The sequence below is a fragment of the Anabrus simplex genome, chromosome 2 (genome assembly GCF_040414725.1).
Source record: "Anabrus simplex isolate iqAnaSimp1 chromosome 2, ASM4041472v1, whole genome shotgun sequence".
NCBI lineage: Eukaryota > Metazoa > Arthropoda > Insecta > Orthoptera > Tettigoniidae > Anabrus > Anabrus simplex.
Window position 1 is genome coordinate 1,132,953,871 of NC_090266.1, and position 27,370 is coordinate 1,132,981,240.

Below are 27,370 nucleotides of genomic sequence, written 5' to 3' on the forward strand. Positions count from 1 at the left end.
AGACTGGGTGCACAATGGTCATCCCATGTCTGCCCGTACTGAAATGTCCATGTCTGTTATCAAATGTGCTTATCAAATACTACTCAAAAAAACTATTTAATACATATCAATTAATCTTTCATTCATATTTCGAGAACACCATTATGTTCTCTTCAGCAGCAACAAAATGTTCTCAAAATTTTCAGCAGAGTTGGTCAAATTACATACTACCAATAAAATATCAAATATCTTACAAATAAAAATGTAAAAAATGTTATAATTCATTATCTAAAAACTCATATCATTCCCATTAACAGGATTACAACTTTAAAAACCTCAATTGTGAATAAAATATTTAAAATTATATAAAAAGAACGCTTCTTTGTAAAATATTCCGAAATTCTATTATAATGTCTTTTTAAAGAACATGTGTGTGTCAAAAACTTAAGACTCAAATTTCTGGTACAGCTCCATCTGTATTCCTTGTGTGTTGAAATACATCATAAAATGGTAAACAGTTTGTGAGCCAGGTTGTGATTAAACTTTCCAGTTCATGTGTGGGTGCTTGTTTACAAATCATGAATCAAATACATACAGCCGAATGTATGTCATGAACCAATGTGATATTGTCTCAAAGAACAAGCGAGCCAGTTCGTTGCATTTCACTCCTTCTGTACCTGTGTTGGCTTCTTGTTTACTTATCAAACTAGAACCATTTAAACAACAGCTGACTCTTAATTCAAAAACCTTGCTGTAATGGTGTTCTCGAAATATGTATGATAGATTAATTGGCATGTATGAAATAATTTTTTATCAGTATTGACAAGGCAGACTCATAACATCACCTGGTTTTTCTTTTTCTTTTTGTGATTAGATAAGTCAGTACGAACAAATATGGACCATAATGGTTAAAATAATAAATTCAGAACTTGCAAGTGTGCAAGAGGTTTTCAAAATGGCTGCCTCATCATTTAACAGAGGTGCAGAAGAGGGTGCAATACAAGACCTGCCATATCCAGTTGGAGCAATTTCAGCACAATTGTATTATTGCCATTAACAAATGCTAAACATGAGCACACACATTAAAAGTGAAGTATTAGCCAGCTGAATGGCATCATCTGGTATTACCATGACAACACATGGTGCAACAGAAATCGTTGCCCACAAAGTTCATGCTCATTTGGGCATATGACAACAAAGGTTTATTTTTTTAGTGTCATACTTTTAATAAGGGCCACTTAGTGCTTAGTACTACCGTACATTTCTGCAGGAACATCTGGGTTGTTCACTTCCGCACTGCTGGATGATGCCATACTCCTCCATGATCACGCTACAGCCCTCACAACTGCTCCCATCAGGGATCTTGTACATTAATGGGAAGTCGTACATACTACATCATCCATTCACAGGATCTCAGTCCATGTGACTTTGATCTTATTCTGAAACTTTATTATTTTATTTTCAAGTTACTTTAGGTCGCACCGACACCAATAGGCCTAATGGTGATGATGGGATAGGAAAGTGCTAGGAATGTGAAGGAAGCAGCCGTGACCTTAATTAATTTGCCTGGTGTGAAAATGGGAAACCACGGAAAGCCATCTTTAGGGCTGCTGGGGTTCGAACCCACTATCCCCTGAATGCAGGCTGACAGCTGCGTGCACGCCTAACCACACGGCCAACTTGCTCGGTAATTCTGAAACTGAAGAAGCTATTGTGTGGGATGGATCATACTGGCAATAGGCGATACACATTGATGAAGTCAACACCACTGATGGTATTCAAAGTCTTTCTCATCATTGGTAATGATGTGTTGATGCCCTGGGAGACTATTTTAAGGGATGTGAACTGTTTGTAATGCAAGTTTGTGTTTAGTCTGTACATAAGTAAATACTACAACACTGCCTTCTGTGTGTGCATCTTTCAATTGTCCCCTGCTGTTAGCTCCTGTACTTGACCCTATTTGATCCTAACATTGAGTTACACATCGTTCGTCTTTCCAATGCTCATTGTGAATTTCTCATGCTGCAGCAATATCAGATGATACACTGAAGAAAATGGAAATTGCAACACCCAGAAGGAGTGGCGGTACATTGCTGCAATTGAACATGCAGGACGAGTGTTCAGTTATGATTCGATGATTACACTTTCAGGTCTCTCTGACTGCAAGTTTGGACAACAATCAATACAGGATGTGCCCACCACGAGCTGCAATACATTGATGAATTCCTAGAGGCATGGAGTCAATAAGGCCCTGGATTGCTTCCTGAGGAATTGTGGCCCATGCTTGCTGCACTGCACGGGTCAGTTGTTCCAGAGTTGTGGGTGGCTGAGGATGGTTGGCCAGTTGTCAACCCGTCATGTCCCACACATGCTCAATAGGACTGAGGTCCAGGGATCTGGCGGGCCATTCTAAGGTTGTGATGTCATGGAGAGCTTCTCTGGAGATGCGTGCAGTGTGAACCCGGGCATTGTCCTGCTGAAACATCCCATTAGCAATGTTCGCCATCATAGGGACAACCACTGGATTGAGTACCCTATCAACGTACTGTTGAGCAGTCATAGTGCCCTCAACAAGCACTAATTGTGATTTCACATTAAAGCCAATAGCTCCCCAAACCATAATGCTTAGTGTTGGCCCTGTGTGCCTCTCGACAATAAGATCTGGGTGGCCCCTCTCTCCGGTACGTTGGCGCACACGATTCTGGCGATCACTGCAGGCAAGACAGAAGCACGAAACATCACTAAAGAGGACTGTATGCCATTCGTCGACCCACGTCGATCTTTCTCGACACCAGGCCAGCCTTACATGTCACTGTTGTGGGGTCAATGGAACACCTTCTGCAGGGACATGGGCTCGTAAGCCAGCTGCACACAGGCGATTACCAACTGTTTGTTGTGTAACGTGGGGTGCCACAGCTGCTCGAATTTGCGCTGCTGTTGCATGGGGTTCCGTCCGGGCCATCCGAATGATGCGGCGATCCTCTCTCACAGTTATCCGTCGCGCTGGGCCTGTGCCAGGTCTATGAGTGTGGGTACCTTCATTTGACCACTGCTGCCATACATGTTGTACCGTAGATGCCTGTCGGCCAACACGTGCAGCGACAGTCTTTAGCGATAATCCAGCCTCACACACAGCCCAATTATCCGAGCCCTCTCAAATGGCGACAGCTGTTGATAGCGTGCTCTTCTCTGCTGTCGAGGCATGTTTGACGGGGAACACTTCACTGCACAGACTGCAAGTCAACTACGCTACACCAGAGTCCGTATACTGGAGTTGATTCCTCCGCAACCAATCACGTGGGGAGACCGGTAGCAACAATCCAGTGGGTCTGATACTTTGATAGTTTACATACCTACATGGCATCATTCTTGAAAATCAACACAAACGACCAATGCCTTCATGGTGTTGCAATTTCCATTTTCTTCTTCTTCTTCTTCTTCTTCATCTTCGTCTTCTTCTTCGACCTATTATTATTACACTGTATATTGGATTACTTACCTAACATTGCCTTTTATTGCCTTTCATGTTCTTCACACAAACTAAAAGTTTTATTTCTATTTCAGTGTGTCAATGGACGTGGTTGGATCACTTGGTGTAGATGCTTATTATGCAGGCACTGGCATTAAACTGAAAACAAATTTGTACACATCTTCTGCAATTGATGGGCATCTGAAAGTAAGAGGAAAAAGGCTTGTGAGTTTGTCCTTCAACGTACCCAAGGAAAAGACTGAGATTATTACTGCACAGTATGTATCCCAACTTAAGAGTAATGAAAATGTTTTTCTAACCTGTTGAATTATAAAATCCTAGATTACTGTATCTACACAAATACTTGTGCATATTTTTTCTGAAATTTAGTGAAAAAAAACAGAAGTGGGCACATTATATGAAACCAGGTTGGTACTGCTTTGCCTCAAACAATGGATCCCGTTATACTGTAATGTTGCAGCCTTGGTCTGTGTGGCATCAGTAGCACGGTAAAAGTGATGTGTGAACCAAGTGTTAAGTATGGCTACAAGTTCTTGTTATTGCAGGTTCACGGCTAAAGAAAAGCTAAGTGTTATGAAGATGCAGAGGACATTGGAAATTGCACAGCAGGAAGAAAGTACGATGTTAGAGAAAGAGAAAGATGTTTTCACAAGTGGAAAAAAAAAAGGGAAGAAAGAAAAATGGTATTTCAACAAACAAATAGTAGCCACCAGGCATTTTGTGGCCAAAAAGTGAAGCATCTGAACCTCAAAAATCAAAAAGGCCGTTTCATTAGGTATATGATGAGAGACAATACAGATTCACAGTTACAAGTGAAAAGTACCACTGAAAGTTTTGGCTATAGCCAAGGAACTAGTCATTATGGGCTTCAATGCTAGCTGAACTGGCTAACGTGATTTTTTCAGAGGTATTGGATTAGGCTTCCAGAGAAGGACTAGCATTGCTCAACAGCTTTCAGGTGATTACGAAGAAAGGGAAGTGGATTTTCATCCCCACATAATTAATTTTCACCAAGGACTATGTACTATCACAAACTGGTAATGCAAATGAAACGCTGGTCTGTTTTAAAATAATGCTCAACAACACTGTCAACAGGAAGGCAGAATCCAGTGTAATAGTAAGAACAAGCAGCAGTGATAAACAAAAGTGTACGGTCATGTTGTGTATAACTAGCGATGGACTCAAGTTATCACCTTACATGAATTTAAAAGAAAAACTTTTCAAAAGTATGAGTGATAGGCATATTGGTAAGAGCAAATCAGGAAGGAGTGGGGTGGATAGTGACCTTGTGGTTGACTGGGTGATGCATTTTTTGCAACATTGCCCATAAGTGCTGCTAAATTTATGTAAATTGTTGGTCATTCTATGGACACACAACTCAGAAGTGCAACAGAAGTTGCAACAAGGGAATAAGGTGATTATTCTTGGAGGCCCTCTCAAGTTTATTTTCAAGTGAGAAATCTACTCTGGGATGATAAAATACCCCCAGAATCAAAATTGACCATGTTTTATACCTACTTCATTCCAGTTCTCACATATGGACTCAAAACATGTACCCTGCATAACAAGGCAAATAGTAAAATCCAGTCAACAGAAATGAAATTCATCATAACAATGAACCAAAAGACCAGGAAGGACAAGATTAGAAATGGAACAAACAGGAAGGAAGTTGGCATCAAAATACCTGTTACCAAGTTATTAGGAAGTCAGGCTACAATTGTTGGGACATGTTATGAGGATGGACGGAACAAGAACAGCAAGGAATTACTTTGACAGAGAAGTGAAAGGGGAGGGGCCAGTAAAGGGACCAAGAAATAGATGCATAGACACAGTGAAATCGGAGGTCAGCAAGAGGAATGCCAAGTCGGAGGAAATAGAAGAACAGAAACTTTACTTTGACAGGAAGAAGTGGTGAGCGCTTGTACACCACACCTGGGAAACTGAAGCTGGAAAATGATGATGATGATTATTGATGATGATGATGATGATGTTGATGATTATTCCTACATCCATCCCTCAACCATTAGATGTGTGTATAAAGCGACCATTCAAAGCAGCACTGAAACAGCGGTACATGCAGTACATACTGATGCGAAACACAAATTAATGCAGAATGGAAAAATCAAGCGGCTGGATGTGACTCAGATTTGTGAGTTGGTAAAATGTGCATGGGAATCCATTCCATAACCTCTGGTGGAAAAGTCCTTCAAAAAAGGTGGTAATGAAAATTCACTTGCTGGAACTGAGGATGGGAAGATAGTGATGAAAAATGTGATTCTTCTGCTAGTGATGACAGTGAAAGTGATGATGAATAGAGGTAAGAGAGCATACAATTATTGAATTAAATATTTTACTGCACATTTTAACATTAAAGTAATTTTAAAAATGTTTCCTAGTCTCAGATGTTTCTGCAACATCATGTGAAGATTATGATATGTTTCTTAAAATAAATTTATATTTTATTCAGTTCGGAGTAGATCATTATCGAGGATTAATTTCTGGTAAATAAAATGCAAATTAAAGCCAATTTTCTCGCCTAAAATACTGGCGCACTGATTATTTAATGGTGCGAAGTATTCACGTAAATACGGTAATGTTATGATGCTTTTTGGTGTTAAATTCACATTAGGTTTTCTCTTTCAGATCTGAGCTTGTGGTTATGCATGGAGAAGAAGAAGAATTACAAAGAGGAATAGAGAAAGGACGAGTTGAAAAACACATGTGTAGCTGGCCATCTTTAGATCAAACCCTGGGTTTGAATTTCTGTGGTGTTCTACAGTTTCCAAATGCCACTCATCAAAGCAATGCCTCAAAATTTCTCTTAAATGGCCCAACAAAGTTTGGTCTTTCTTTTCAAAAGGCTGATCCTAGTGCTACAAAATACCTCCTGGAATATAAATGGGAAACTGTTGAGGTAATATTTACCAGACTTACACTGATTTGTTTCAATATTCTTTAAAATTTTGATTTTATCTCTGTATCCACCTGTTTAGATCAAACCTGCCCCTCTCCATTTCTCTCTCCTGTGTTTCTCATTTTCTCTTGCTCTTCATATCAAGTACTAAAATATGCTCTTCCTTTTTTGAATTTGAGGTGTGACTGTGTTCTTTGGTAATTTCTTTCAGCCTTGACACTATCTTTATAAATGTTAACCTTGATCCGTGAATTTGTGAAAGTTGTCATTCCAGAATATACCTTGGTTTTTTAAAATTATTATTACCAGTGTTGCCCAGTATTAATATTGTTGTTTTTTGTTATTATTATTATTATTATTATTATTATTATTATTATTATTATTATTATTATTATTATTATTATTATTGTACCAGGAGGTACATCTCAATGCCGCGCATTCAAAATTAATGCCTAAAAGAACTCCTCTATCAATCAAAAGTGAAACCTATAATACAACAAGTTAGAACTTTAATCAGAAGATGTCACCACCAAAATATTATGTAATTTTGTTATTGTGCAGTTGCCTAACCTGAGTGAATTTCTCCTTCCTTTGTTTGCCATTCATCAAGAAATTTGGACATTTTTCCACAGAGGACACCACTAAAAACTATGATCATGTACCCTGGTGCGAAGTGAAAGAACTTATAATTTAAAGAAGTTTTGTATTTCTAGGTATTTGTAACTGATTGATGTTCATTTATTTTTGGGTTGGCAATTCTTCCTTTTCTTTCCGCCAGTTTTGAATCTAGCCAATCACTAATTTTTGTAATTAATTTCCAACCAATTCCGTATTTCTTCTTCACCTTGTATCTGCCAATAAAATTTAAGAGGGTGTGTCCTGATTAATCTTGAATGATCTTGAATCTTCCCTGAGGGTTTATAAACTGTGGCTTTTCACGTTTCTTGGCCAATTGATCGTCATCTTACTGAGTGTGTGTGTCTAAGCAGGAGGCGGGCGGCCTCTTTCATCAGTCTACAGAACATCTACAAGGTAATGGCCACATAAATTCTTCCTTTCTTGCTACCTTCGCAGTTTAACCCGAGGGAAAGGTCCGATTCTTTTGTTATGTAACAAACTTTTCTAAAATGTAAATCTTCTTCGGCTAAAGTAAAAATTTCATAAAGCTTTGACTTTAAATCGGGAATAGAGAGTTATGTACCATCTCGAGCTCCCCTTCATCTTGGTTTGGGGTGACTACATTTTTCTCTAACTTTTTCCTACTGTAATGTGTTAATGTAATTTCTATACGAGTCACCTCAGTAGTTTGGGAATAGCCCCTGATTCATCGACCTAGAGCCCCTTAGGTTTTTTTTGGTGTTCATTATCTTGGAGCGCAGTATGCCTTAATTTAGTTTGTGTTTGGGGCCATTTACTTAACCTGTTCTGTTCCGCAAAGGCCGTATAGGTTGCGTACGAGATACTCCTGTTTCAAATTGTAAGTCGGGCCATGGGAGGCCAGAGAGTGTAAGATTTTTGATGTTGCCTCGAGGAGGCCGAGAGAAACGGAGAGGCTGTTAGCTCTTTTTCAAGTTTTGTAACTGTAAAGTGTGCCTCTGGGAGGCTAGATATTGTGATTTAGGAAGCAAGTGCACTTGAATTAGGGGATTTCTGCCCCTCATTAAGTAATACCTCTTCTTTTGTAAGATTGTAAAACTAGGGGCTTAAGGCCCAAATTGTTAAAGTTCTGAAGCTTGAATTTTCCTAGTCTTGTACCTGATATTCTGTTATTTGCCGACTTGTTGTTTTTTGAAGAAATATAACCTTCAGTTTAAGTTTTAAATTAATTTTGATATTGTAGTTAGACCCATTTAAGCCCGCACTTTCTTTCATCACCTCTGCGTTCCTCAGATACTCCGGAACTATTATTATTATTATTATTATTATTATTATTATTATTATTATTATTATTATTATTGGCAATGTTTGTCATTACCCTGTGTGTGTGTAACTTTCTTTCCCCATCCCCCTTCTCTGCCTCCTGTGATAGTGATACACAAACAATTTTTCTATTTTCAGTCATATCATGGCATTTTACCACAAAACCCCCCTATTCATTTGTTTCATAGATTGTAAAATTAACATTGTGCTCTCGCTTACTCAGCTGATGCAAGTAAAGGAAAGGCAGGTTATTAAAACGGCTCTTGGGTAGATAAAATAGAAATGTTGTATGGCTACTGAGTGCACCACCTATGATTTTAATATACCAATGATTTTGGCATAGAATGGAAAAATACTGAAAAATCTGCTACTGCAGTCAGGATCGAAACCTTGATCTTGAAATCATGAATTGGTACTCTTGTGCTTGTAGCAGCCAGCAAATGTTGTAAGATGATCTCTAATACATCTCAGCCATTGAAACTATCAAAATCTGGACACAGCTTCTGTTGCTTAATCAGAGGTGAGAGCACCTGGTAGTTTGTCTGGCACATGATGCTAGAACTGACCCTGAGTCTTAGGAAACCATCCAGTCAAGTTAAATCCTGCTCTTTTTATTTTCAGAATGGTTCAACCGTCAGCCTTGTTTTTGATACACCTGGATCGCTACAGAAAAGAGAAATGAGTGCTAAACTAAATTTACACCCGGACAGTCAGAACTTAACAGTGCTCATTCAATCAGCAAAAAATAAATATGAAGCTCTTGGTAAGTATATTATTATTTGCCTCTTCACTTGTAGCCTATTTATTGTTTCAGCCAATATAGATTTAACTTCCTTATTTGATTTGGGAATCTTATGATTGTGCCTTGTCTTCAGGTATGTATCAGCTTGCATATTGTGAAAAATGAAAAATAATAATTCAGTAAAACCTGTCCTCAGCAAAAACCCTAGGGATTTTCTGCTGTATGCAGGATTCTGGTATGTTTAAAAGATAAAATAAAACTCATAAGTACACACCTCCGTTAGAAAATCGAACAGTAGATTTATACGATTTTGATCGAGCTCGATAGCTGCAGTCGCTTAAGTGCGACTATCCAGTATTCAGGAAATAGTGGATTCGAACCCAACTGTCAGTAGCCCTGAAGTTGGTTTTCCATGGTTTCCCATTTTCACACCAGGCTGTATCTTAATTAAGGCCATGGCCGCTTCCTTCCCACTCCTAGCCCTTTCCTGTCCCATCGTCGCCATAAGACCTATCTGTGTCAGTGTGACGTAAAGCAGCTTGTAAAAAAATTTAAAAAATATGTTTTTCTGTGATAGATACAATAATGACACTAATTACATGCTTATATACACTATAGTAGTTCATCAGCACTATCAAAAATCTGTCCTTCCTTAGAACTTCCTTGCAGCACACAGCAGTACAGTACATATACTTATTTAATACACATTACATGTTTTATAGAATTATCAGTGATAGTAATACTGAATAGTACTGTCATTTACTTCTTCCAGTAATCCAGAATTTTATGCTGGACACACCTATCCCTGGTAGCATGGTTCTCGATTAAAATGGCATGGCAAATAATGTTGATCAATTCCATGTCATTTTTCGCTAGTGAAAAAGACTGAATATACTTTATGTGGCTGACAGGGCATGTTGGTAGGACTTCACATTACATAAACCATTTTCTTAGTCGTCTTTGTTCTCATCATCATCACCATCAATTTCTGTTTTCTTTTCTTGGAGGGGATGGGTGACGAACTCTTTGATGTTTTCTGACGCTGCCTTTGTCTCAATTTCTACATCAGTGGCCACATAATCTTCTGCACTGACATTACCATAATTACACTGTTCAAGAGTTTGTTGTAGAACATCAGTATTTTCATTTATGATGATTCCTTGGTCAGGGTGTGAAACAAACATGGCTTCATGAAAGCACTGACATACGTTTTTTGGTGACACCCCTTTCACTGCTTCTGCAATCCAAATTGCAGCATCGAGCACAGTTAGTTAGTTTGTTGACAGATGCAGCTGAATCCATGTTTGCAAGCAATGATGCAGTTAACAGTTTTCTATAATTAATCTTAAAAGCAATTAATGATGCCCTTAGTCCTTTGCCTGAGTTACACTGGAAGTATTTGGAGGGATCTATGCAAACTCAGTCACCAAAAATGACGAGTGTTTTGCTCCAGTGTGACATGGGCTCATCAGTTGGATACCGCACTTTTTCAAGACACTGGCCTGCAAGCACACCGGTGGCAACACCACAGCAAGCTATCCTGTGATAAGAACAAATGCAGTGCCAATGAACTAGGAGGGAATTACATCTCCGCTCCCCCCCCGCGCTTGGTGATCGGCACTATCTACATCGCCTCCAACATGCTGTTAATTCTAAGAAGAGAAAGAGACAGCAGGGAGGATTGGGAATAAGTGATACTGAAGGAAGTATCTGCCTTTTCCCATGCTCAGCAAGCTACCAGACCAGATGAGATGCTGAGTTATCATAGTGGTTTAAATGGGTAGAAACGACAACACTACATAGGCAGAAATAAAAAAGTCTACATGTAAAAGCTGACACTTGACACCACTACAAGCTATCTTGTGAAAAGCACAAATGCAATGTCGACAACTAGAGGAAAATATATCTCTACCTGCTATATATGCCCTTCTGTGCTAGCATGACCAAAAAAATATGGGTGCTGATTGAGGTAGCTAAATAAAATTCAGGAAACTCAGTCGTCAAAAGTAACCAGTGTTTTGCCCCAGTGCGGCATGGACTTATCAGTTGAATAATTCAACTTTCCAGGACACTGGCTGGCTAGCATGTTTGTAGCAACACCACTTGAGGGGGGAGCTTGAGGTTGGGTGAAAGTTTTCATTCTGTAACTGGAAATTGTACGGCGGGCCTCCTAGATGGTTATTCTCTCAGGCCAAGGAGATTTGTGTTAGTGATGTGGTTTATGGAGAAGTCGAAGTGGGTGCGGCCGTGGGCTTTAAAGAAACTGTCTCAGCTTTCGCCTTGGTGCAGTACAATGGAAAACAACGAAAAACCATTTTCAAGACAGCCGATGGTTGGGGCCAGCCCCTCTGCCTTCCGAATGTAGAGCCGCAAGGTTAGCAAAAAATAGCCACTATGCCGAAGCCTACTCTACTTGATGTGACACCACTTTTTTAAATTTTTAAGCTTTCGTTCCCCACCCTGATGGAGTGGGACAGGCCACGTAAAGGGCTACACCCTCTCTCTGACCAAGAGATACAGGTATCTTGAGGAGATGTGATGGAGAATGCCTGCATTACACAGTCAGTGTAACTGCAGCTTAGAGCTGAAAAATACTTAGGGGACGGTGATATGGAAAGATGTTCATCAAAGATAGGGTGAAACATCGGATGATGTCTTCTGGGGTGGGGAATGGATAGATGGAGTCTATTGTAGGTGTAGGGGGTTCTATTGTTCTGATAGGGACTATGAGGTCAGGGTGATCTGGTGGTGGAGCTGGGCAAGCTTTACATTGTCTTATTAAGTTGTATGAATAAATCCCCAAATGTGGCACTGCACAGGCACTTGTTAGCAGTGTCCACAGTTTGGTTTCTCCGCTCGACATTGGGCCGTGCCATGATCATTGTACTGTAACTAGCGCTTACAGCACAGGGACTGAAGGTGAGGAGTGATTTTGAGCTGCTTCGGCAGTAAACTGCAATGGGCTTTGAAAGGCTCGAACATACGAAGCCCACGACGTCATCGCACGGGCCGGTCTGGACAGCGCTCTGTCATTCGTACACGGTGAGCCAAGGTCAGCGCTGTGGTAGTTCTTTGGGCTGACTGCTTCAATATGTACAGTGTATTGCGTGTCAGCATAGTGCGTTGCATTACGGTCGAGTAGAGTCGATCAAATTTACTGTGGTTTTCAGTTTGACTTCTACGTCTATCCTGTTATGGGAAACGAATGTGGACTCTGGTTCCAAAAGAATAGAAACCGTGGCAAAAAATCAGGAAATTAAAAAGAAAAAAAGAAGAAACCGACGAACTATAAACCGCACAGTACAAGACTTCTGAACCGGATCCTAAACTTTAAAGTCGTATTTAGTTGGTATTCAAGCCTGCAGTTGATGGTGATGGGAAAAACATTAATTATGTGTGCTGTACGATCTGCGATGAACTTCATGTACACACTAGCAGTTACCCTCGGCTTCTTGCGTGGATTTCATGATTTGATAAAAGTAATCGTTCCTCGGTACTGTACTAAGACATTATCTGAAAATCCCTGAAGTATAAAACCTCACTGAAAAATTGACTTTCATTTACCCCAGAAACTCTTTGTAAACCACATTTGTGGTATTGCCTTTTGGGGCTAAGATGACCATGCGACATAGAACTGTACACGTGAGAACATCTTCTCTCAAGTAAAAAAAGTTTCTTTACTTTTAAAGGAAATTCCAAATACATATTTCCACATCTGTAACATCTTCAGGTTTTGAGATATAAGTATCTGCATAAAAGAATTCAACCCCTTTATTAGCTCTTCCTCCACCCCCACCTACATAGATTTTCCGAAAACAAAAAAAAGACATGTTTCTTTATTTTTAAAGGACATTCCAAGTACCAAGTTCCATGTCTGTAATATGTAAAGATTTTGACAAACACCGTAGATATACTGGTACTCATTTAAAAAATTCACCTGCTTTTCCAGTTCTTTTCAGTCTCTTAAGTGGTTTTCCCCCCCCAAAAATCTGTTTATTGATAAAGGAGCTGCCAAATACCAATTATCACGACTGTAACATCTTCAGTTTTTTAGATATTTGTATTCTCATGAAAAGAATTCAACACCTATTTCAACCCCCCCCCCCCCTCTGAAGTTAATTTTACCCCCCAAATATGAGTGTTTATTTATTTTTAAAGGTGATTTCAAATACCCATTTTCACGTCTGCATCATCTTTAGGTTTTTAGATATAAATATCCTAATACAAATAATTCAACTAATATTTCAGTCCTTTAATCCCCTTTCATCCCCCCTTAAGTGGATTTTCCAAAACCAAGAGAATACGTATTTCTTTCTTTTTGAAGGAGACTCTAAATATCAATTTATACGTCTATAACAACTTCAGTTTTTGAGATAGTCTATCAGTACCCTAATAAAACTGATTCAGCTCCCTTTTCAGTCCCTTTTACACCCCACCCCCCCGCCCACGTTAAGTGGTTTTTCAAAAAACAAAATAATACCTGATTTTTATTTTTAAAATATTAAATATATCAATTTTCACATCTGTAACATGTTAAGTGTTTGAGATACACTGTAGATATGCTCATCTTAAAAATTCACGCCAACCCACATTTCAGTCCTTTTTAGCCCCCCCTCCCCAAGTGTTTTTTCCGAAAACAAAATAATACATGTCTATTTTTAAAAGAGTCCGGCTCCATGGCTAAATGGTTAGCGTGCTGGCCTTTGGTCACAGGGGTCCCGGGTTCGATTCCCGGCAGGGTCGGGAATTTTAACCATCATTGGTTAATTTCGTTGACACGGGGGCTGGGTGTATGTGTCCGTCTTCATCATAATTTCATCCTTATCACGGCGCGCAGGTCGCCTACGGGTATCGAATCAAAAGACCTGCATCTGGCGAGCCGAACTAGTCCTCGGACACTCCCGGCACTAAAAGCCATACGCCATTTCATTTCATTTTTAAAAGAGATTATAAATACCACTTCATGTCCGTAACATGTTAAGTTTTTGAGATATATTGTAGATATGCTCAGGGATTATGTGTACAAATTTTGGTTGGCACTTATGCCCAAACGTACATGCATAATCTCACTGCTGTAGAATCCTGGAGCTGGTGTTGCTATGGTTACGGCAGTTTATTTCTTTATCCGATTCCGAGAGCAGGGGTAGTGTGGTGCCAATATCTCCATAACGGTCGGTTTTAGGGCCTTAAAACATGGTCCTTCCACGACAAATTTGATATTTCGCCTATATTAGCCTATTATTTTTTATATCTCCCCCATCGCCCCCACCTCGAATTGTTTTGAAAATAAAATATAGCTCATGTCCCTCAGGGATAATGTATATTTACATTAGTAAAAGGATTTTTAGAATCGGTCCAGTAGTTTCTGAGATTATCCTCCAGATATACACACACTAACAAAATTTGCACTCTCTATCATATTAGTAGGTATAGATTAGAGTCTGTCTGATTTTGTCTTTTTATGCATAGATAAAAACTTACGATGAACGAGGTGTGCTTGAATGACGAGCATTCTAATGTTTCCGTGTCATCAGACTCCATGACTATGCCACAACCTGCCAAAGTAATGAAGTTTTCTTCGTGCACTGAAGTTCATGATGCTCCTATTCCAACAGATGAGCTGGAAAGATATTTAAAGCAAAATAGTGGAATGGAAGAAGATAGATATAGCATCCTATTGGAGAACACTTGGACAAAACTATCCAAAATTTCACCAGATCGCTAAGAAAGTAATATGTACGCAAACATCAAGTTCAGCTTCAGAGAGAAATTTCAGTTCAGCGGGCTTCATTCTCAACGCACGACAGTCTCTTCTACAACCAGACAATGCTGATGCTCTTCTTTTCATTCACAGTAATTCCATTCCACCACATTAGCAATGACCAATAAACTACGCACACTAAATAAAAGCTATGTTCAGGTTTGTTTTTGTTGTTGGCATATTGCACGTCATTTCTGTTTGTATTTCATTTTGAGATAAACATGAATGAAGTCCTATGAATATGCTTCCTGTTATTTAGATTCATTTTCAGTTAACTTGATGACAATTGCAGACTAATATTAGTTTATAATAAAGTTTCTGTTTGTTTTCAATTATTATTATTATTATTATTATTATTATTATTACAGTGCAGGAGAAATCTCTACCGTTTAATTTCAAAATGCGATTGGCGTACTTTGAAATATGTTATTAGCGTACGGGAATTCGTAGAGTGAGTGATCCGAATAGTAGTGTGACGTGAACATTTCATTGTGCACGGCGCACATGTTATTGTGGAGAAGTACTCAAGGTTATTCTACTGAGCCCGCCCAGTGCAGTGGACTGCGGTGGGCTGTATGAGACCAGTGCTGTGGGCCAGTACACTGCCGCGTCAGAAGAGAACGGCACTGCACGGGCTGGGCTGCCGGAGCCCGTGGGTTTGAAGTGCTGCACGGTGGGCCTGCCTGCAGGACTCTGCCCCTGGGGATGGGGCTGTAGTGCATGGATTAAGGTAATAGGATATCTGACTAGCGTGAGGGGTGGAAAATTGGCATCGATGCAGGGTGCTGGAGTTTCCAACACCACGGTCTGTCTGTCTGTCTGTCTGTCTGTCTGTCTGTCTGTCTGTCTGTCTGTCTGTCTGCCTGTCTGAGCAAGATTTTATTCCCTACTTTATTTCCAATTTTTCCTTTTTCTTGATTTTAATGTGTTTTTTTAAAAAAATTATCTAATTAGTTTTGTTGTCTTCTACCATTTACATTTGAACAGAAGATTTTGTTTGATTACACATATCATACACAAATATACAATAATACAATAGCACAGGCTTATTTCTTGAACAGCATAGCCAGAGAAATTTTGCTATTTTCTGCCATATTATTAATGAGGTTATCTAAATAAATAGACCTAGTAAGCTTTCTGTTATATAATTATAAACAAATATGAAATTACTGTCATTATTTATGAAAGGAATGAATGATTGCTGCAGGGTGTGATAACCAAATGGAAGTACGTAACCTGCTAAGAAAATATTCAATATGTAAAAGATACTTAAATAAAACATTGATCAATACCAACTACATATAATACAATTTTTAACTATATAATATGTACAGGTTGCCACATTTTAGCAATAGGTTACATCAGTTCTATAGCTGGAATGGATTGTGGGTTCTAATTTGGAGTTCTTGACAACATAACCAATAGTAGCGTAGCTATTTTTTCCACCTTGTTGAAGAGAGGAAATTGTTGAGAAAACCATTAACTGTACATAATACAATTTTAAGACTATATACATATGTACAGAATGTCACATTTTAGCAAGAAGCTGGATTTGTCTCTATGGCTGGAACATATTGTGGGTTCTAATGCTTGCTAAGTGTGGCTTAAGAGGAGTGCTATTTCATGGGGATGGTAGGGTGGTCTATGTGGTGTCATAGGAATGGTAATATCAAAAAGTAAATTTGTCCTATGAGATGGACTAGGCAGCTAATGATGTGTGGAGAGAGTATGTAGTGTACACAAACGTAGTTGTCTCTAAGGGGGTGGCTGGTCTGTGGATTGGATGAGGATGTGGTAACAGTGGAGTGGGGATAAGGTATGTCGAGGGATCTTAAAGGGTAGTGACCAGAGTGGGGATGTAATGGGGTTGTTGGGGGTCATGGCTTTATCTAGGAATCTTTGGAATGGGAGGGAGACGTAGGTGTCCAGTTTGGGGAAGAGGAATAGGTATGTTATAGAGGTCTTTGGTATAATAGAGAGGTGGAAGATGGAGAGCAATCCAAGCCAAGCGACATTCCATGGATAGAAGAGGCTGGTAGAGGGTGGGATTGGAATGGGTGACAGCTGTCCAGGCAGGGTGACCATACATGACGGCGGGTCTGATAAAGGTTTTATAGGGAATGGGGAGGAGTTTGGTGTTGAGATCCCATCTGGTGCCAGCCAGTTGGTAAAGCAGCTGGTATCTACTGGTGGCTTTGGATTTGTCATTAAGGAAATGAGGACAAAAGGACAGATGTTGGTCGATGGTGATACATAGGTATTTCAAAGTAGGTTTAGGATGAAGGAAGGGGTCTTGTGGATTTTGAGGCAGAGGTGTTCGGGATTTTGGGTGACGAAGAGGCGTCCATGATGCGGTCGGAGTATATGGATTGGCTTTTGGAGGGGTTGATATGCAAGTGCCAACGCTTACACCAAGAGGTAACGGATTTTAGGTAGGGTTGAAGGATTCGGTTCATGGCTTGGACTGATTGGTGGGGGGGAGGGGGGGGTTTGAGGAAGCCAAGGACTGCTGTATCATCAGTGAATTGGAGGAGCTTGGGCCAGGAAGGGTGGTTGGGGGATATCAGCTAAAAAGAAAATGAAGAGCAACAGAGAGAGCAGGGATCCTTGAGGAACTCCTAGAGACATTGGTAAGGGTTAAGAGAGCTGGCCATGGATGGATATGCAGGTGGTTCTGGTATGTAGGTAAGAGGCAAAGAATTGGATGAGGTCGTGAGGAAGGTTGAAGTGATGAAGCTTATAAATTAGGGCAGAACGCCAAATGGAATCAGAAGCTTTATTAAAGTGAAAGGTAATGAGAAGGCTGGGGAGGACTAAGTTGAAATTATCAGCAATAAACTGGGTGAGGAGCAGTTGCTGGTGTGAAGTGGAAAGTTTGGGAGGTGTGAAGTGGAAATTTCGGGACAAAAACCACATTGGGAGTGTGGTAGGAGGTGGTGGGACTGAAGATAGGGGTGAATGTGGCGAGTTAGGATCTTATCCAGGATTTTGATGAGGACGGTTATAAGATGAGGAGGTGTCTGAGTTTGACAGGTATTTTCCAGGTTTAGGGAAGTGGAGCATGTTGGATCATTTCCCCAACTGGTGGGGTAAAAACCAGAGGTGAGGATGAATGTATAAAAGGTGGCTAGTAGTGAAAGGAGTTTAGGTGGCGCTTGGCAGATGTGTTGGTAGTAGATGCGATTGGGACCTGGAGCGGTGCCTTGGGTTCAGGATAGGGCATCTATTATGTTGGTGACTGTTATCAGGGTGTTTAGGACGTGGGGTGTGAGGGAGTGGGTTGAGGATAGTTGTAGGTAGGGCGAGGACAGAAGGTTTTGATGAAAGGTGGGGTCGGTTACGGAATGATGGATTGTCAGGGTAAAGCGTTTGTGAAAGTGAGAGAAGAAGATCTCCAGTTTTTTCCTTGGTGTGTCTTGGAGATCCGCCATTATGAAGGATGAGGTAGGATGGGGTGCGATGTTGGCTGAGAAGGGAAGAGAGTTTACTCCTGAATTTGGAAGGGGAGGCATATTGAACGTTTAGAGAAATGCAGGTATCGGACCAAGAGTGGCGATGGTGGGCATGGTGATAGTTGGTAATTGAATGGCTGGTTTGGCGTTGGATCAGGAGAATGTAAGGGTCACAGGTTCTGGAGAATTCAGAGAGGTATTATAGGGATAGTTTCTGGAGATGGAGGAACTTAGGCAGGAGTCACATTTTATGGGGTATGTAAAGGTAGGTAGGAATATGGGCGTTGGAGGTTATTGTAGTATGGATGGAATATGCTATGTTCTCTATGGATTGGGTGTCAGTGGGAGGAGGAGGTGCTTGGGTGAGGGATCAGCTAATGTGGACACAGTATCCTGGCCAGTTGGCTTTGGAAAAAATAGTGATGATGCATGGGGAGAGGGGAGGATTGGTGTAGGGGCCATGGGTTAGGATTTGGAGTAAGATAGGGAGGTCGTCACTCCCTATACTGGGGAGGAAAGAGACTTGTAAGAGGTTTATAAAAGAATTATGAGCAATAACGGCATCAGGGTTGGATTGTGAAGAAGGGCGTGATGGTCCTGGTAGGGGAATGAATGATGAATCTATGCTGTGAAGGAAGGTGTCAATGTTATTAAGTTCGGTGGCTGTTCGGCCATGTAGATTGAGATTTATGAGGAGGATGAAATATCTGAATGAGTTGTGGAGGTAGGTGAGGAAGTCTGTCGGAAGAGCGTTGTGGAAACGGTTGTATATTGTGGCTAGATGAAGGAATCTGGATCTGAAATAAATGGTTGCGATAAGGGATTTAGGAAAAGAATGAGGGTGAGTGGAGAGGTGGATACGTGTTGGGCGGGAGGGGCAGACGGTGATAGCTGCACCCCCATGAGCGACCCCATCTGGGTGGTCTGCTCTGTGGAGGGTGAAGCCAGGTAAGTGAGCAGATTGGGAGTGATGGAAAATGGTTTCATTAAGTAATAAGGTATGTGAGCGGGATTATGGTGTAGGAGGGCTTGGAGCTGAAAGCATTTTTTCCTGAAGGATTGAATGTTGAGGAAAACTATGGATATGGGAGGTTAGGGTCTTGTACTTTGGGTTAGATTATCCATCAGACAAGGGTTTCGAGCAAGAGAAAACAAAATGACAGTTTAAACCAGAATGGGTTGTTTGAAAATGGAGGTTTAAGGTTTGGTTGGCGGCAGCTTGAAGACGAGGGGGCGGTGATGGGAAAGATGTTGGGGAGAGATGGAGTAAAGAATTGGACAGTATCTTCTTTGGACGGGGGGGAAAAAACTGGGAGTTGGGTGGAGGAGTGAGGGGTCCATGGTTCTGATGGGAGCAACAAATTTGAGACTGTTTTCAGGAAGGGAGGGGGAGTTTTACATAGGCATGAGTAGGTGGGATGAGGTTGACCACAAGTTTTACAAACAGGTGGAGCTTGCGTGTTTGGCCATTAGTTGATGGGGGTGAGGTTGAGTGCAGTGCCCACAGGCTGGTTGTTGGACTCAGCATTGAGCAGTACTGTGTTGATTGTAAGACACCATTCACATCGTAAGGGCTGTGGTGGGGGGCTTGGATGGTTTCACTCAATAAAGTTGTTTAAAAATTGAGACTCTTGTATTTAACAATATATCCATGTCAGCCATGGTAGGGAGGAGGACAAGAACCAGGAAGGTTGGCCAAAACTTATTCCTAATTTGGAAGACTTTCTGTGCTGGGATGTGAGTGATATTTCTATATCCTAATGGATGGGTAAGAGATAGGGATCTGCACTCAGATGGCCTTCACTTAACCTTTCAAGTGGTACATTTCTTTTGAGTAGCTACTAACACAGTGGCACATTTTCCACAAGGTACTGGGAAGTAACATATAGTGAGATACTCTTGTGCAGTATAGTATTTTTATCAGGTTCAACAAGTACAGAATATGTATTAAACTGTCAAAAATGATCATAGTACGAAGGGCAAGGCGCTTGGCTTGCTGAAGAAAGCAACGGGAAACAACTTTCAATTCAAATGGTTCATTCTTCAGAGAGTCATCAAACTGGGTGTCTTTTCATATGTACACCAAGAAATTCCACACTTAACCAGATGTAGATTCACACAGTTGAAATGATTTGATACCGAATCTTGAGCGCTTAGACTGTATGAAAACTTCCCATGACAAACATCCCTTCCACAACATAAGAGAGACATCTACAGACACATCACTTTCAGGTGTGTACACACTTCGGAATATGCTATTCAAGTGGTCCAGAACAGGTGTCAATTTGTAAAGTTTCTTCGGAGCACATGTGGCTTCATCGTATGCTTCGTTATCGACAAAGTGTAAGAGTTCGCAAAGGAGATGAAATCTTCTTTCAGATAACAGCTCCAAAAATATTGGGATCTGTAATATCTGTCAATGAGAAAAGTAGCTCTTGTTGTCAGGTAACTGATGAATGCCTTGCAAGAGAAAGAATGCAAGTAAACTCATAATTTCATCTTTATTTGTGTCAGTCCACTGATTCACTCTCCAATATAGTTTGAAGGTCGGTGTGCTTTCTAAAAACTGTTCAGCATATTAGTTCCGGTAAGTCAGGAGTGATAAACAATTGAAAATATTCTAGCGGAGTATTTACGTCTTCAGTTTGTGCATTTAGTCCCGGATGCGCTGTAAATGTAAATCTCGGCCGTTCAGATCCTACCATGGTCCATACACGGAGCTGAATATCACTGCTAGTGCTACCGTCACGTTCACTTGAGCCGTTTGTACTATTGTGCTCGCTATCTCCTGACATTTCAACATTAGTCACACAATCAGATGATACATCACTCTCCGAATTGTCACACTGTAACAAATCAAACAGTTCTTTTTCTTGCAGACGTTTCCGAGTTCCACTTGCACCTGCCATAATGCACTATCTACCACTCTCAGCAACCTGGCGGCTGGTACCAGCCGGTACTGGCTGGCTGCCAGTTGGGTGCAGAATGAAAGCATTTCATCTGGTCACGTGATTTTAGGAGAGTGATGCTGTAGGCAAAGATCGAAACTAACATACACACACAAAGGAAAGTGATCTTGGATCTTATGACGGAATAAGTCGTCATACCCATCGCGGAAAGAATATTCCGTCATGGCCACTTAGGAAGCCATGTGGCTAGGACGATTTATTCCGTCACTACCTCTTGAAAGGTTAAACCTCAGTGGTACGTATAAGTTAGGAAATTTGTTTAGAAGGGTTATAGGGTGGTACATTCAGGGAAACAGGGCGGTCTAGGGAGTGGTGATAAGGGTACAGGGATCTGGAAGTCAAGTAGGGATGACATAAAAATGTTAGTGTTGAACTGTAGAAGTATTATAAAGAAAGTAATTTTATAGACATATACTTACCAGATATTGTAATAGGAGTTGAATCATGGCTGAGAAATGATATAATGGATGTAGAAATATTCTTATGGAACTGGAGTGTGTATCACGATCACCACCACTAATGCTGCCTGTTCCAACATCAACAGTGCTACAAACACCACAACCACCACTGCTCATCACTCCATCATGTGCTCCTATGAAGACCAACCACCTCCTCGTCACCTACTAGTTCAGCCAGCACCAACACAACGGGACTCTACTTGAGTATAATACAAATGTACTCATCCACATCATGCTCTGGAATCTGAACCTCCACTCAGAAAACTGGCGGTCACCAGTACTCCTACTCCAGGCTCGAATCAAGGCTTGCAACAGTTCATAGACAATCTTCTGCCAGAAAAACTCTACCAAGGACTACCTTCTGGTACCGATAATTCCACTGTGGTAGCCGACCTCATCCAGGAGCAGCGCTCAATGGAGACAGCACCGATTCTCCCAACACCTCTTCAACCACTGATATTCTCCACCTCTCCCAAGCAGCCCTCGAGATCTCAAATGCTAGATTCCTTTAACATTACCCTCAGGGCACTCAGTTTTCTCCTTAAAAACCCAGTTCCCCAGTTTTGCTCTTCCCAAGCCATATTCCACACCCTACATAGAAAACAGATAAAGAGAGAAGAGATAACAACCTCCAACGGATGTTAATGGAAACAAGAGAGGTCCACCTATTCAATACCATACAATGTTATAAGATTAATTATAACATTTTATTATTCTTAGTACCGGTTTCGATGCTGGTGTGCATCATCATCAGCCAAAAATAAGAAAAACATACAATGACAAGGCTATAAAAAACAATGCATAAAGTATGCACAAATTTTACAAAACTGGTAAGACTTAATTAAAAAACAAGATCCGTAAACATTAACTTATGACTTAAACCTAAAAATAGCACTGACTGTCTTAAAACTTTGAATGTATGTCCTCTTGACAAAAGTACTCTAAATCTAAAAACGTTAAACCATGTGCGAGCAAATTAAATTGAGCCGAGCACAAATAAACCAATGCTTCACTATCATAAAAGTCCAAGAGCATATTTTCTTATTGCGTAAGAACATATAAAAGGTTTTCTTGCTGAACATCCATTGAGTATTGGAGTAACAGGTGCAAAAATTAAGAAACCATTTTGCTATTGGTTAAAAATGTCTGTCATTAAAATAACGTAACCAGTCAAAAGACATAACCACTTCTATTACTAAAAGAGAACATGAGGGAACTTCAGACAGTGTTTTGCATAATAAAACCTAGGTCTTCTCTAACTTAAAGAACATGGCTGGATTCAGTCTGCTAAGTAATAAATAATAAGATATTTTTTAATATTTTAAATGTAAAACGGCGGACACCGTGTTTCCAGAGTACTGAACGATGTTCTCGGTTCAAATTGGGACCAGAAGCAAATATAGAGAAAGAACAGAATGTCAGGAAAGGCTTTTTAAAAGGTCTTGTGGTAAGAATTAACGTGAATAAGAGACTTACCTCTGGCAGCGTATATTATGTGTGTTTTTAGACGTTAGAGAAGACACTGAGAGCTGCAAGCCACCGTGACCAACGAACCTGCATTGGGGGGAAAGGGAGGGGGAAGCAGATCAAGGGAGGTACTGAGAAGGATTAGGAGGGGCTTAGAGCTAATGGCAAAGAAGGAAGGAGGGAAGAGGAGGGGAATTATGCAGGGTGATGTGGCAAGAGGGCATGGCGTGAGAATGTTTTCTGTATGCTTTGAAAAACTGATTTGCTATTGGAAGCTTTTCTGATTCTGAAAAAGGCTATCAAAAAATTGAACAATACTCTTGGTTTCTCAGAAATATCATTGAGATTTAAACCAGCATTAAAGTATTGATCCAGGTGAATGAAACAGCTCTCAGTGATGTCAAGCAAAGTACCTTTATTAATAACCTGTAAAACTGTGAGATCCTGATCAATGCTAGTAAAATTATGTTGAAAATCTTTCATATGCTGCACATTGCTGAAAACCTATTGTACTAACGGCATTAATGTGTTATACATATCTAATTTTAAAGCTTCATCCTGTTTGTCCAAGATAAGAACTGCCGCAGTCATGGCAGCATAATCTGTACACTCTAGAACTATGAAAAACATTATTTCTATTTAATGAAGTGGAGTTATGCAGGATGTCAATACTTCTATTATTAGTTCTGTAAGAAATCTTAGTGTTATGTTTTTTGAAGATATTGGTGATGCTGTGTATTTTATTTGTAAAGGTGAAAGTCGAAAAAGTATTAACTTTGGATTTTTCTCTCAAAAGAGTGGCATTAGGATGGTACTTAAACTTGTTAATGATTCTCTCAATGAAAGAATTCTTAAAATCATTGTTTCTAGCTATCGCCCAAATTAAATTTAATTCTTTATTCAGATTCTTTTTCGACAGAGGACCTCTAAAGGCTCTGTCAACCCGACTATTATAGGTAGCATTTTTATGGGCCTGAGGATGGAAAGAATTGTTCCTGATGGTGACAGCAGTCTGAGCAGGCTTTCTATAGATATTATACGAAAAGGAAGAAAGTGATCGAGTAACCGTTAGGTCCACCGAGCTCGATAGTTGCAGTCGCTTAAGTGCGGCCAGTATCCAGTATTCGGGATATAGTAGGTTCGAACCCCACTGTCGGCAGCCCTGAAGATGGTTCTCCGTGGTTTCCCATTTTCACACCAGGCAAATGCTGGGGCTCTACCGTAATTAAGGCCACGGCCGCTTCCTTCCCACTCCTAGCCCTTTCCTGTCCCATATTCGCCATAAGACCTATCTGTGTCGGTGTGACGAAAAGCAACTAGCAAAAAAAAAAAAAAAAAATAACCGTTAGGTCAAAAAAATTCAAACGATTATTATTCTCAGATTCTAAGGTAAACTTTATATTCTGATCTAAAATGTTAAGATTGTCAAGAGTAACTTTTTCATCTGTGGACCGTTCATCAAGAATTACGAAGGTATCGTCCACATATCTGGCCCAGAAATGAATATTACTGAAGGTTAAATTTTTTATTATAGCATTATTTTCTAGAAAGTCTAAGTAAATCTCTGCCAAAATCCTGGAGGCCAGTGACCCCATTGCCAGACCATTCTGCTTATAAATGGTATTATCCAATGTAAAGTAAATATTATTAATTAGCAAGTTAAGAAGACTCATTAAATTTAAAACTTCCAGTTTACTTAGTTGACTATTGGCAAGAAGATTTTTCTTGATGATAGGAAGAAGCTCCTTAGTATTTATACTGGGAAACATATTAACTATATCGAAAGAGTGCATAGTGTGATAAGGACGAAGAACAAAAATATCCAATTTATTAATTAATTCCGTGGTGTTCTTAATAGAGTTGTTCGAAGAAAGTTTGTAATTTTTAGCAAGAAATGTTTGAATAAACTGTGCTAGCTTGTAAAGAGGACTGGGCCTGTAATTTATAATAGGTCGAATGGGGACACCGGCCTTGTGAAACTTGGAAAGTGATCTCGCTGTCGGCAAACTCGGGTTCATGGTTATTAACTTTTGTTTTTCTTGTTCCGTAAAAAGAAAGGAAGAATCATTCAGGATTTGTTTTAACTGTCTTTGAATGAGTTGTATAGGGTCCTTCTTTATGTATAATATATGCTGCCAGCGGTGAGTCTCTTATTCACATTATTCTTACAACAGGACCTTTTAAAAAGCCTTTCCTGACATTCTGTTCTTTGACATTATTTGCTTCAGGTCCCGATTTGAACTGAGAACATCGTTCAGTACCCTGGAAACATGGTGTCCACCATTTTACATTTAAAATATAAAAAAATATCTTATGGAATTCGATGGGGAGCTATCAATATTAATGGGGCTTATGGAAGAAAGAAGGTAGAACTGGCTGAGTCAGCAAAGAGGATGCATCTGGATGTGCTAGGAGTAAGTGATATTCGGGTAAGGGGAGATAATGAGGAAGAGATAGGAGATTATAAAGTGTACTTGACGGGTGTTACAAAGGGAAGGGCAGAGTCTGGGGTAGGGCTCTTTATCAGGAATACCATTGCACGCAACATAGTTTCTGTTAGGCACGTAAATGAGCGAATGATGTGGGTAGATTTGTCAGTGGGAGGAATTAGGACAAGAATTGTGTCCGTGTATTCACCATGTGAGGGTGCAGATGAGGATGAAGTTGACAAGTTTTATGAAGCATTGAGTGACATCGTGGTCAGGGTCAACAGCAAGGATAGAATAGTGCTAATGGGCGATTTCAATGCGAGAGTTGGGAATAGAACTGAAGGATACGAAAGGGTGATTGGTAAATGTGGGGAGGATTTTGGAAGCTAATGGGAATGGGAAGTGTTTGCTGGATTTCTGTGCTAGTATGGGTTTAGCTGTTACGAATACATTCTTCAAGCATAAGGCTATTCACCGCTACACATGGGAGGCTAGGGGTACCAGATCCATAATAGACTATATCTTAACAGACTTTGAATTCAGGAAATCTGTTAGGAATGTACGAGTTTTTCGCGGATTTTTCGATGATACAGACCACTATCCGATCTGTAGTGAACTAAGTATCTCTAGGCCTATGGTAGAGAAAGTGAAATCTATCTGCAAACGAATAAGGGTAGAAAGTCTCCAGGACGAGGAAATTAGACAGAAGTACATCGATATGATTAGTGAGAAGTTTCAAACAGTAGACAGTAAGCAGGTTCAGGACATAGAAAGTGAATGGGTGGCATACAGGGATGCTGTAGTAGAAACAGCAAGGGAATGCCTAGGAACAACTGTGTGTAAAGATGGGAAAAAGCGAACATCTTGGTGGAATGATGAAGTGAGAGCAGCCTGTAAACGTAAAAAGAAGGCTTATCAGAAATGGCTCCAAACAAGGGCCAAGGCAGACAGGGATTGGTACGTAGATGAAAGAAACAGAGCGAAACAAATAGTTGTTGAATCCAAAAAGAAGTCATGGGAAGATTTTGGTAATAACCTGGAAAGGCTAGGTCAAGCAGCACGGAAACCTTTCTGGACAGTAATAAAGAATCTTAGGAAGGGAGGGAAAAAGGAAATGAACAGTGTTTTGAGTAATTCAGGTGAACTCATAATGGATCCCAGGGAATCACTGGAGAGGTGGAGGGAATATTTTGAACATCTTCTCAATGTAAAAGGAAATCATCATGGTGGTGTGGCGAGCAGCCAAGCTCATGGGGAGGAGGAAAATGATGTTGGTGAAATTATGCTTGAGGAAGTGGAAAGGATAGTAAATAAACTCCATTTTCATAAGGCAGCAGGAATAGATGAAATTAGACCTGAAATGGTGAAGTATAGTGGGAAGGCAGGGATGAAATGGCTTCAGAGAGTAGTAAAATTAGCGTGGAGTGTTGGTAAGGTACCTTCAGATTGGACAAAAGCAGTAATTGCACCTATCTATAAGCAAGGGAACAGGAAGGATTGCAACAACTATCGAGGTATCTCCTTGATTAGTATACCAGGCAAAGTATTCACTGGCATCCTGGAAGGGAGGGTGTGATCAGTCGTTGAGAGAAAGTTGGATGAAAACCAGTGTGGTTTCAGACCACAGAGAGGCTGTCAGGATCAGATTTTCAGTATGCGCCAGGTAATTGAAAAATGCTACGAGAAGAATAGGCAGTTGTGTTTATGTTTCGTAGATCGAGAGAAAGCATATGACAGGGTACCGAGGGAAAAGATGTTCGCCATACTGGGGGACTATGGAATTAAAGGT

At 40.3% G+C, this 27,370-nt stretch overlaps 1 protein-coding gene across 1 annotated transcript in view; it reads left to right on the forward strand.

The window, feature by feature from the left end:
* The window catches only part of Apoltp (Apolipoprotein lipid transfer particle), a 668,275-nt gene that overhangs the window by 101,115 nt on the left and 539,790 nt on the right, over nt 1-27,370 (forward strand). Inside the window, exons 16-18 of the mRNA XM_067142082.2 lie at nt 3,544-3,726; nt 6,113-6,383; nt 8,925-9,066. Of these exons, the coding sequence (XP_066998183.2) occupies nt 3,544-3,726; nt 6,113-6,383; nt 8,925-9,066 (596 nt within the window). The remainder of the gene's footprint in view (nt 1-3,543; nt 3,727-6,112; nt 6,384-8,924; nt 9,067-27,370) is intronic.